General features: G+C 40.5%; 1 protein-coding gene across 1 annotated transcript in view; it reads right to left on the reverse strand.

Moving 5' to 3' along the window:
* THBS4 (thrombospondin 4) overlaps positions 1–13170 on the reverse strand; it is a 37937-nt gene that overhangs the window by 6642 nt on the left and 18125 nt on the right. The window contains exons 7-15 of the mRNA XM_072359067.1: positions 11723–11895; positions 9381–9518; positions 8912–8989; positions 6108–6260; positions 4681–4785; positions 4354–4461; positions 3264–3423; positions 2477–2595; positions 1654–1706 (exon numbers count right to left, since the gene is read on the reverse strand). Of these exons, the coding sequence (XP_072215168.1) occupies positions 1654–1706; positions 2477–2595; positions 3264–3423; positions 4354–4461; positions 4681–4785; positions 6108–6260; positions 8912–8989; positions 9381–9518; positions 11723–11895 (1087 nt within the window). The remainder of the gene's footprint in view (positions 1–1653; positions 1707–2476; positions 2596–3263; positions 3424–4353; positions 4462–4680; positions 4786–6107; positions 6261–8911; positions 8990–9380; positions 9519–11722; positions 11896–13170) is intronic.

A 13170-nucleotide genomic window follows, 5' to 3' on the forward strand; every position in this document is an offset into this window, starting at 1 on the left:
AAACTGAAAAGGGGGGGCACCATAACCTGGTATCACTGGGGCAGTTGGGCAGCAAGGAGACAAGGAGGCTGTAAAATAAGCTGGCAGAAGATGTAGGACTAGGCCTGAAGCTATAAAAATACCTAGGTAAGGAAATAAAAGGAAGCCTGACCAGGAGTGGGGAAAGGTACAACAGCCCAGGATCCTACATGACATTTATTCCCAATAAGTGTGTGCTTCCAGTAACTGCAATATCACCAATCCAAAGTCACAAAGGTGACAATAGCAAGGGGTCAACTGCAACCATCTCCATTGTCCACAAGTATTTTGGAGCTCAGGAATCCATGAGTGTGAGAGAAATCTATGGAAGAATCTGCATGAGCCCCAGAAATCAGACTTGTTTAAAACTAAGCAACAGTTTCAACCTCCTGCAGGCTGAGTTTGGTTATGTTACTTTTCCCCAGGAGGCCACGCAGTAACGGGGGGAGTTCTGCAGCTCCCACATGCCACACCAATTCATTGTGCTATCAGCTGGTTACATGAAGTAGCCAGTAGTGGGGACACAGACTACAGAAAAGTTTGGGAAGATCTGGAGCGACTGCCTTGTTTCTCAATTTATATGGTTAAGAACAGCTTAATAACCGAGGAGGAGGAAGAGAAAAAAGAAAAAGGCCTTCACTTCTTGTTTTCAATATTTTTTTTTTTTTTTTTTTAAACCCAAGAAACATGACAATTGTTGTGTTTCTAGTATTGTGGATGCACAAATCTGGTGAGATTTTATTCCCCAGGAGAGCAATAGGGGCAGTTTACTTCAGATCTATGCCAAGAGGTACAGCAGCATCCTGAAGTCAGACATGCTTTATATGAACATTATAATCAAAACAGTTTCTGCAAAGTGTAATGTTTCCCTTCAGTAGCATTTTGCAGCTGCGGCAGCACTACAGTTTACAGGTATCCACATTCTGTCCTGTTCTTCTCTGATAAAAACAGGGCTTAAATTTTAGGTAAGTTCTTGGGGTGAAATGCAGTGAGGACTGTATACATTTATCTGTTACTGCAAGGTTAACCTCAGGTCTATGTGGTCTAACAGAAGACACTTCCTATACACTAGTTAGGTTTCAGGAAAGAACAAAACGTCCTTCTTTGAAAACAAGAAATAAACAAGGCCTATCTATTAATACAGTTCCCAAAAAATGGGGGGCCCCTTTTGGTTACTACACCAAGACTAGGAATGCTCCTGGCAGAGGTGGTGAAGTAGGCTCCCCTGCAGTCACCATCAGGGACCACAGCACCCTAAAGCATAAAAAAAAAGGATGAAAAATAAAGAAAAGCAGAAAAAAGCATGTTCCCTCGCAAAGAAGATCTGAGCAGCGCTCTGGGTTTTACAGGCAGAAAACTGTTCATTTCCTCAGGAACTCAAAGGAACTATGTGTGAACATGGGGCTAGGGGTAAAGGGCTCCTCTACTGTACTGCTACAGGAACTGAACCAACAAGGCTTAAAATCACAACGTTGTGTTGTTTTGTTTTTTTTTTTAAATAATGTTCTTGTGAGAAGAAATTAAATCCAGTCTCATATGAAGGATAACAGCTCGCCTGCAACCACCACAATGCTTCAGCTCAAGACTAGCCTCTTCCACTTCCCTTCTGCTGCTATGAGCCATGATACAGCATACCTGTCCTGATTGGTATCACAAGAATCTCCAACCAGGTCATTGTCGACATCTGACTGCAAAAGAAAACAGAGGTAGTTCCCATATCAGCTGCAGAGAGCATCTATTAAAATGGCAACATTAAAATAAAACATAAATATATCAAATGCAATTAAAATGAAAGCATGGAAAAACATGTGTTCTGTAAAACCTATTTCCTTCTTTGCATCATACTTCTAACCAAAATGAGGTTTATTACAGAAAATAAACAGAATGATGAATAAGCAGGTTTAAATTAGATTGGAATAGCTTAAAAGGTGAAACACAAGTAAAATTCCTCAGTTTCTAGAGATACATACCACACATTTTTAACCTAGGTTCATTTCTAATGTGGCTTCAGAAATCTAACAAACTTCTCTAGAGTTTCCAGCATTTGTTAGTCTAATTAGAAGTTAAATCAAAACTGTCACTGACTTCTTACCTACAGGCAGTGAAAGTTTTGCTAAGTAAGGACATCATGAAAGAAATACTGACTGTAACTAAGCCACCCCACTGTGTGGAGTCTGTCAGTGGACTATGTCAGACTGGAGCAGGTTCACATGGAGCATGACTGGAAAACACCGGTGACAGCGGCAGGGAAGTGATGCTAACAACATTGAAAGATATAAGAATACACCTGGTGGCTTCCCATTTTGATGGAGCACGTGAATCTCTGCAAAAGCTTCCCAAATACCTTCTGTCAAAAGACAAACACTGTCAGCATGGTCAGCCTCATTCTCTTAGGTCTTTCTGGATCTCAGAAGTCCCCCTCCTGGTATGTGAATGTTTATTCCTTCTGCCTGCTAACCTGATTTGGATTGCTGACTGTAGGACAGCTGTCACAGGCATCACCAACACCATCATTATCCTTGTCCTCCTGGTCTTGGTTGGGGATCCTCTGACAATTATCTAAAAGGTTCTTAATACCTAGCAAAAAGTGGACAGGATGTTAGTTTTAAAAAAATGATCAGTATCAAGAATAGAAAAGACACTGATCCTTTTCAGTAACTACTTAATCTTGCAATGACAACATAAATCTGCACAGCAAATCTTTTTTACATGTATCCATTTATTTAACTGCTTTTAGAAACATCTTGCTAAAGAACATTTTTCAACGCAATCACACGTCCCTCATTAGTAACACACACTTCATCCTGTCTTGTTCTCTGAGTCATAATATAGGATGAAATATTTTATCTTCGATATTAGACCTGGAAGAGAGTGACTTTTCTTACTTCTTTCAAGACTCCTACAGCAATGGACATAATACATCATGTAGCCCATAAGCATTTGACTCTAGGGCATGTTAGTGCCTTTAAGGAGTTACTGAATGACCAATGATCTTAACTTAAACCAAGCTTTGTTCCATGTTTATCTGTTACAAAGTATTTGGCACTTCAGATGGAGGCTAAAAGGGATAAATTGATCTAAAAGAAAATCACTTAAAGCAGAGATTTCATGAAGGCAACGTGTTACATGACAGGAAATGTTGGTGGACATGACATGACACGTTGGTGGAAAGTCGCTGTAATGCACAGCAATCATTGGGAAAATTTCAAGAACATCAGAAAAGCTGTAAGTGTAGAGCTACCAACCATCTCCATCCATGTCGTCATCACAAGCATCTCCTTTCCCATCACCATCTGTGTCCCTTTGGTCATTATTCAGGACACTGCGGCAGTTGTCACAGGCATCTCCAAAGATATCTTCGTCACTATTTCTCTGGTTGACATTAGGAGTCAAGACACAGTTATCCTGCAAGACACATTGATCCAAATCAGATATGAATGGAGCCATGAGTCTAGCATTTCCACTTAAGTGAGTCATGTGATATTTTACATGAACATTAGCTCTGGGACACATTTCACTATCTCCCTCAAAGCTTTCTTTGTTATACACACCACAGGAACACTGAACATGAATACTGAGTACCATAAAGATTTATTTATAACTTTGACAGCAGATTCTCATTTTGGATGGGTACACCTAAGTAACCTTCATCTCAGCCGCATTTGTCAATATCTGTAGATGCTCTTGATGAAAGCTGGTGGCCCTGTTCTGGTAGAGACTCAATTATAAAGCCAAAACACTTGGAAAATTACAATGTGAACTTATGTTCTGATATATTCTGCAGCGGTGTCCCCACACAGAAATCTCTTTCAGAACATGATCCAAAGCTTTTTTCAAGTTACTGGCAAGACAGCAATTGATTTCTGCAGGTTTTGTATCTTTCATTGATTGTGATGTCCTGTCAAACTGCTCTTAAAAAAGAAAGGCAGTAACATAAGTAATCTTCCTATAGGTCATGTTAGGGGACAGTGAAAGAAGGATGTAAGTTCTGAGAATAAAAAGCTGTAGAACTTGATGCTAGCACACAATAATGGAGCAAATGCAGGTGGGACTTAAAGCTGGGTGGATGCCCTTAGTTTTTTTTGTGTGTGTGTGGTTTTGTTTGTTTGTTCGTTTTGGTTTGTTGTTTCTAGGTCTTATAAATGGGAACCTGTAAAATACAAAAAAAAAAAAAAAAAGAAAGAAAGAAAGCAGGACTTAAAAAGCAGCAGAAAATGAACTGCACTGAATATCCAGCAAATAGAAGAAAATTAGATTTCAAATTCACTGCCAACTGAAGTAATCTGAGATCCTTCTGTCTGAACAGACTCATATACCCCAATCTGTACAGAGCACCTGCTCATTGGGAATGCCATCTCCGTCCGCATCTTCATCGCAGGCATCTCCAATCCCATCATCATCAGCATCTTCTTGTCCAGAGTTTGGGACAAACTTACAGTTGTCCTAAATAAGAAGTGAGGCATGTTAAGTGTACTGTGAGATGAAGTCATTAAAATTATGAAAGTATCTGATTTTTTTATTACTGTTTTAATTAAATGAGATAGAATTTATTCACAGGAATTCAATAACTTGAAGAAAGATGTAATACATATTGTCACATTTCTTACATTCCTCCTCATCCCCTAAATCTTAGAATTAGTAGAGCATTAAGAAAGAATTCACCTTTCTGCAGCTTTCAGCAGGGCAGGAGAGCTCTTCATTAGGGTAGCCATCAATGTCAACATCTTTTCCACAAATATAACCATCACCAGCCCAGCCAATGCCACACTATCAATAAAACAAGGCAGTGGTACCAAAAGATTAATAGTTGATGAAGTAATATCAACTTTGAAAACACTAATATGCAAGAGGCATAAACAGGCATTGTAGTATAATGAAATACACTTCAGCATCTCCCAGCATGGAAAGAAAATCTGTAATTCAAGCTCTCTGTATCTAGGAACAGCCAGAATAAGCTAATGCTTTGTTTTAAATGGACTGTTTGCCTGTAATACCTAATGATTTCAGCGTGAGATATACATTTCTTACAGTAATCAACAGGAATCAGTTTTGGTTCTTCATTTGTAGTTTGAAAAAAGAAATGTTGCATCAAGACAGAACATGCACATAGTAAGTTCCTCAGCAAGGGACCAAGAATTAGCTGGATGTTTTATTTAGTATCTCCAGACTACATCCATGACCAGAGGTTATTTTTATAGAAAACTGTTCTGACAGTCACTGAGTTTGCATTGGCATAACAAGTACATCAGCATACAAGTTTCTCCTAGCCAATGACACATGTATTATTCAAAGCAAACCCTGATTTGTAACTGAACATACATGCAGAGAAATTCACATGGCCTCCTCTGAAAACAAGGACTTGCCTGACACAAGTTTCTAAGTATCTTCCCACTACTGCATGGACTTAAAATAGCCTCATTTCTTTTTTGAAATAGATGGCCTTAAAATGAGACTAAAGCAAGCACCAGCAAAAGCATGTACTGCATCCAAATTTAGGGCACAGGATTACACTCTCCCCTCCCCTCTCAATCTCAAAAGAACTACAAAATATAGTTAGACTGTTTATCATATGCCCTTCAGTGCCGTGATGTTCCCAGGGAGGGAAAGCACAATGCAGCACGTACTGTGCATAAAATCTGTGATCTCTTTTGGAAATACAAATGCTGTGGGTACGCTGACAGAATCCCTAGTTTTGGCTATGCAGGCAAAATTCCTCCACCCCACAGAGCACCAGGAGAGGGAATTGCCCTTGTGATGTATTTTGTACAATAACGCTTGTGAGTCACAAAGAATCACAGAATCGCAGTTGTTGGAAAGGATCTCTGGGGATCACCAAGTCCAATCTCACTGCAAAAGCAGGTTCCCAGCAGTACTTTGCAGACAGTCCTTTCTGAGGAGAATACAGAAGGTCTATAAAAAACATTCCTAAAATCAACACAAACATATACAGCTCATGCAGCAAATATGGCACATGAGTATGACTGTCTTATAGAAGTACTGCAGGAGGGAAACTGTACCGATAAAATGACCACAGCAACTTGCTCACTTTCAGCTGTTATTCATTGTATAGAAAGAATTTATGAACTCACAATACATGTCACTTCTCCCCGCCTTTCCTCAATACACCGGGCATGGACACTGCACGGATTGAGGGCTCGGCTTCTGCAGCTTCTCTCAGCCTGGCACCCCCTGATTTGGTCACCTGTGTATCCTGATTTGCACTGGCCACAGCGATAAGAGCCCTGTAAGAAGAAAATGTTACTAGCAAGCCTCTTTTAACAGACTTTTTAAAGCAAGCGTGTGAGCAGGACTCATATCACACTGCTTATGCTGTGCAAATTCATCCACTAAGGCTTCTTGCACTGTGAACAGACTTTTCACACAGAAGTCAGGTTTTTCTCACACAGTACAAACTCTAAAACAAGCTCAACTCACACCTGTCAAGACCAGGTTTTTTGTTTAGCCAAAGAAAAGTCCTGTAGCAACAGCAGGTTCCACACAACGCGTTGTTTCTGCCAGTATCAGTATGACCTAATTCCAAGTGGTCAAAAGTTTGTATAAAATTCTAAGCAGCTTCTGTTTATTCAGATTGGATGCTCTTATTTCAGTATAAGGCTGATTCAACTGCTTTTCTAAGCTGAACTGGGTACAACGATCACAGAAAGTCAAGAAAGTTCATTCTTGTATTTACTCCATTATTATTTTTTAATGTAGATGTTTTTAAGCCTATATTAGATAAAACATGTTCTTCAGAATGGAATTCAGGAGTTGAAAGCCTCATTTACACTGCAGTAAGAACATCCACACAACCCTTCTCAGTGGTTTACCTAGAAGCATGAATCCGTTCCTACTACTCTCTTAGGAAAAAAAAAACACCACAAAGAAGATGAGCCAAAGAATCTCAGTCTGCACTCAGATAATCACAGTAAAAGATAAAAGCAGACAAACGCTGATGAGGTTTACTTTGGGTAGCCATCTAATGTGGCTTTGTCTCTCACATAAAAGTTAACTGAAATGGATACGTATTCCTTAGAGAGAACTTAGCAACACAATATAAGGACATGAAACAATTACAGACCGTTCAAAGAAGGGCCAGAAGGACAGAGGAAGTTCTAGAGAGGAAAATGTATGAGGAGCGGCTGAGGCCCCTGTGTGTGCTCAGCACAGAGCAGAGGAGCTGAGGGGAGGCCTGATGGCGGCTGCAGCTCCTCACAGGGAGCGGAGGGCAGCGCTGAGCTCTGCTCTGTGTGACAGAGACAGGGCTCGAGGGAACGGCATGGAGCTGTGCCAGGGGAGGGGCAGATGGGGGCTGGATGAAACGGGCTGCCCAGGGCTGTGCTGGCTGCACCAGTCTGCCTGGGGTCTGGAGTTTTAAAGCAATGCTCTCAGACTTAGGGTTTGGATTCTGGGTGGTGCTGTGTGCAGCCAGGAGTTTGACTCAATCCATGTAGGTCCCTTCCAAGTCAAGAAATTTGTGATTCCAAGGATAATTACTTCTGTAAAAGAAAAGAAGTAGTCGGATCTTCAACAAACTTAAGCTTTTGTGAAATGAAATTAAGCCGCTCCAGACAACTTCACTCCTCCCACACAAAGTCTACTGGATGGACTGTCTGGGGTGTCCCAGTTCAGCACGATAGAGAAGAATTTACTACTCAACTGGGCAGCTTTTGTCTTGTGTTCCTAAACTTGAACTCTACCATCTGTGTACTTTCAGTCTGAAACATATGTAGATGAATGAATCTCTGACATGATCACATGATCACTGACTGTGCAAATGGCATGATGTCTATAAAACATAGCAATCTATGTGTTTTCTAATTGACATCATGGTTTGGAATCTGCTATGTTTTCTCAGTATATTCTGTCTATATCAAGCCCTGGTATGCATTAAAACTTCCTTTAAGGCAGCTTTTCCAGACCTAATTCTTTCTAAAAGTACACAGAAGCAAAAATCCGTGTGCTAATGCTTGACAGATGGTGGGCCTCTTGTTGACCTGTGCAAACCAGACCTGACAGCATCTAGAAGAACGTCAGTCATGCAGTACTTGTTCTAACATGCAACGGATGCAATCCAGACACCAAAACGTCCATACATAGAGACTAACTTCCTAAGCAGTGAGTGCAGTCCTAGAAACACTGTTTGCAAGGAGAACACACCACATGGAACACCGTTGGCTGCCTCAACAATATTTGGTTGCAAAACAGGACCCCGATTTAACCTTCAGGTTAAAACCCTCTCCTGCCAGGTGTAGCAGAAAAAAAGCCAACTGATAGTAGCATAAGTTAAGTGAAAGATCCAAACTGCTTCATAGCACTAAAATATTTATACACACAGTCTATTTGATCCTAACATCTTCCATACTTTTTCTACTTGTGCTATACTTGTTGGATTTAATATCCACCTGTACTAAATGTGCTTTATCAATTGCAGCTCTCCTTTTCTCCATGATTTTATAGAGCAATATCTAGTATATAAATATCCTTACGAAGTGGAGACCTCTTACACAAAAGCTTGTTGAGGAACAGCTTATTTGCAGCAATTCCTTATGGGAAAAGAAGAGAGGAAAGAAAGATCAAATCTTCAAAAGGAGGTTCCTTGCCATAACACACTCACAAGTACACATAATGGGGGGATGTGGAAAGAGGAGTTATTACAAGTCCTCGTGGAAAGAGATTCGTATACTGCTCAGGTGGACACATGGATGCCAAATCAAGTATTGATTATTTCATCATTAGTCACAGAAAGGGACAGAGATTCTTTGGTTTAGATGTAGCCAACAAACAGAATATATTATTCAGTTCTTCACTGAGGGCCACAAATCCAGTTCTAGCCCCAAGGAAATTTAAAACAATCATTTCCAAAAAAAAAAGTCAGAAATGAAAAATTTCTTACCAAAGTGTTTATACAATGGGAATTTGGAACACAGACTCCATGCCCGCCATTCTGACATTCATCTATGTCTAAGCAGACCTAGCAATAAAACAAAGCAACATAATAAAAAACAGGTCAGCTTGAGATCTAAGTCTGAAGAAAAGCCACCAAGTTTAAGTCCAGAGGAGTGGCACAGCCTTTCCTGAGACCACTTTTAGAATGGCAGAAACATGCCCCACTTACTTAATTTTCAGACAAGTTTCCAAACACATATAGAATCAGAAAAGATACTTGTGAGATACAGAGAATTTCCACACTATTCCCAATTAGTAAACTTTTAATACTCACACCAGAGACAGGAAAATACAATTTAAAATATTCTAAGGTAACTGTGGAATGACTGAAACATAAATAAAACACAATACTAATACAGAGTTAATATAAACTATCACCAAGCAATGGAAGTTACTGCAAGGATACTGTCATTCACCTGCTTATTGTTCTTGGCATAGCTGAGTCCTACACCTTGCAAAGTTTGTCCTGTGTATCCCGGGGGACAGGTCTCACAACGGAAACCTGGAGCAGTATTCAGACAACGCACTCCAGGGAAGCAGGGGCTGTAACGACACTGTGAGGGGAAAAAAATAATAAAAATAATAAAAATAAAATATCAAATGAGCACTTGTTTGCACTTCAGTAATGTCCAGACTCTGACTGTGTGCATAAACCTCTCAGTCAACCCGCCTAGATAACATTAAATGCAAATGCCTGGATGTTTTTCTATGTTCTGTTCACAGCTAACTTGCAGAATGAAGTTTCAGGTATGTCTGACTCCAGCTGCTCTTCAACTAACTCTCTAATTTAAATGACGCAATCTTTCATTTTTGCCTGTAGTTGATGCCCTGAGCTCTGATTCTCATTCTTCCTTTTGCTGGGCAGGTTCATCTTAGGAGGATGAGAATCTCACTGAAGGGGCCCAGATGATGTCAGGAAAGCAGCAAGGTGGCAACCCACAAATGGTCCTGCAATTGTGTTTTGTACATACAGAAGCAGAAGTGGCATTTTCTTTTGTTTGTATTTGGGCAAATCTTATAGTCAGAAGTAAACCAAATACAAGAGCCAGATGAATAGGCATGTGGCAGTGGCACCCACACATTTCTAAACCAGAAGCCCACGGGCAACCCTCAGCACTTCTCCCAAAATACCACACACTCGCATCACCACCCTTAGATCAAAGACATTATTTAGTTCACTGCCTTGTGTGGTTTTACAGAATGGTTTTAACTCCATTTCAGTGGCCTTGTGGGTGCCAGTTCAGGAACTACATCCTGCACTGCTGCCTCTCAAGTATCAACATTAAGTAGTACCTATCCACTAAGTAGTACCTGTAGAAGTACTGGAAACATTAACACGTCATCACACTGCTTATGGCTCAGAGATAACAATAAATAAGAAATACAGAAAGAATTTAAAAAAAAAAAAAAAAAAGTTAAAAAAAAAAAAATGCATCTTTTCTCCTCCCATAATTAACAGAAAATGTTCAAGCCAGAGGACATTCACATAAAATAACAAACATGAAACTTGTGCACTTACTGACTGCATACTGAGCACACAATTCAATGGAATTATGTCTGCAATCAGCATAGGGAATTATTTAATGTGGACTTTTTATTGTGTCCAGGAGAGGGCACTCAAATTACATTATGAATAGAGTAGAGCTACGGCTCAAAATACAGCCAAAGAAAGTAACATCTTCAAGATGATAAAGAAGGGATCTTATTGCAGATACGTTAACAGTCCCTGGAAGAATGACAGTAGCTCTTAAAGAAATCTAGAAACTTCCTCACTTTCATAGATTTATTCAAGAGCACCTTTTTAAATGCCAATTTTTATGAGGAACAAAAATAGTTCATTCAGTAGAAAGCTGTTATACTGGAAGAGATTCCTAGAGAACCTTCATAAATAAACTGCTTTGCTTACAGCCTCGGCTAACCCAGGAAAACAAGTAACATGTCAGAGACACTTTTATTAGGCAACAAAAGGCTACTGCCATTTATTATCTCTTTTCTCACTCTGTTTTTATAAGTGAAAATCCAGTTGCTACAGGAGCTATTTTCTGTTGAACAAAATGCAGCAACAAGTTGTCACTTTAGTAGCAGTGTCCACATACAGGTTCCATGCACACACAGCATTATCTGTATGACATCGTTTAGGCAAAACTCCTCACTATTTCTAATATTCAGTTCTGCCTTGCAGAGTGGTGGTACATCATGATTGCTCAAGGAAGCCAAGTGATTACACTTGGGACACCATACATCAGTCTTGGGTTTTCCCAACGCTGCCACCATGGGTAGAATTGCTCCAGGACTGAAAACAGCAGAGAGAAGCTACATGTCTGTTTGGGCACAGCTCAAGAAACTGAAGAAGGAATAATTGGATATTTGCTGCCACAGATCTTAAAAGTTTAAGCTGAAAACACAACTACTATTAGGGATAAACAGAGGTCTTAAGTCTCCAAGGCCAGTTGAGGATCACTGCAATACACAGTAAGTGTTCCTGCAGCTCTGCACACATAAATATTTACTGAATCTTCTGTGGAACAGACTAAACTCCTTTAACTTCCCTGCCCAACAGGGCATTTCAAGCTCTCACACATATACCTCCATACAGTTGCAGCAACAGCAAAACAGGGAGGTATAATCAAATCGGAATGAATTAACATGCACTATGCAAGCAGTCAGCAAATGCCACAAACAGCAAGCATCAGCAGTCCACTGCTATACATGAAACAGGTGCTTTTTTTTTTTAAATTCAGTGAAAATTACTATTTACCTCATCAATATCAGAGCATGTCACTCCATTCCCTGTGAGTCCCTCAGGGCATGGGCCGCACTGAATTCCTTCAGTTGTCTCCATGCACCTGACTCCCCTGAAGCAGGAACTTGTTTCACACTTGGGTTTGCTCTGCCTAGGAAGCGGAGTTGGAAAATTCACAGCTCCCAAACCTTAAACGCAGAGAGAAGAGCAGTTTTAGCAATTGAAAGAAACATCAATCATGGCTTTCGGCTGGCAAATGTTCTGAAAAGATCCCCAGGATGCTGCCCAGCTGGGACTTCGTGTTTCTACACACTGCTACCAGCTGTGCTATGGCTGAAGAGATCTCATGCTGGCAATGACCCAGCAGGTTGTTTCATCCCTAGACGCGGGAAATTAAGGCTATTTTGTTAGGTTCCCATGCTGCTCCTGGCTATGTGTGGAGGCCCTCCTGCTAGGTCAGTCCCAGTACAGATCTACTGCTGGCCAGGGTAGGAAACTGTGAAAGCCAGTGTCCTCAGATGACCAAAAAATGCTCCGTTTTGAAGGTATGAGGCACACTACTGGGTATTTAGCAACATCACAACTTTGTAAGAAAAACAATGTCCTGATTTTATAAAAACATATCTGACAAGTAGAGGGAATAAAGATGCAACAGCTGGCAGCCCATGAATGCACCCTTGGACACGTAAGCACACTGGGTCAGACACACAGAGACCAGCACTGAGCAAAAGAAAGATTTCCCAAGGCTCCGGCTGGTGTTGATACCTGGTACCAAGGTGTGGACTGCATCTTTGCATTTGTGCAAGATTAAAGACTTTTTCTTCAGTGCTAGCATAAGTTTAACTTGGTTGGAGCTCAACTCAATCTTGTTAAGGCAGATAGTTCAGGAGAAACAATCAAAACGACCTGGTACCTGTAAAGCCCTTTAGTTCACTCACTGAGGGACTATTTTCTATTTTTATACTGAGAGCATGCAAGTCCTGCAGTTGTGCTGTACCATTTGGGAATATATCTCTTTTATTTAGTGAAAGATGGACACTTTCTTTTGGATCTTACTACTGTCAACCAGTGGCAACCTACGGAGAATCAGGCTACTTTCAGACAGACTGTCTGGGGTTTTCCTCAGACTGACATGCACCAGCTAGTGCAGAATATGGCTCCTCACTTGTCTTCCCACTAAAACTGATGACAGTGTCTCCTTCCCCAGGAACATGTGGTACATCATCACAGCAAAGCAAGAACTGACAGCACTGTTAGGCAGCACTGCTCGTTTACAGAGTTTTTATAAAGGTACTGAGGTACAAAAACCTTTTTTCATCTGATAATCAGATTACTGGATAAAGCTTCTCTTTGTGATCAACATTTCTAAGAACTTTGGATATAGGATTTTCTAAACATACTTCTTAGATGCTAAGTAAAACTGATGCACATCTCATATAGTTTCCATTTACAAGCAGCGCAGG

The sequence above is a fragment of the Excalfactoria chinensis genome, chromosome Z (genome assembly GCF_039878825.1).
Source record: "Excalfactoria chinensis isolate bCotChi1 chromosome Z, bCotChi1.hap2, whole genome shotgun sequence".
Classification (NCBI taxonomy): domain Eukaryota; kingdom Metazoa; phylum Chordata; class Aves; order Galliformes; family Phasianidae; genus Excalfactoria; species Excalfactoria chinensis.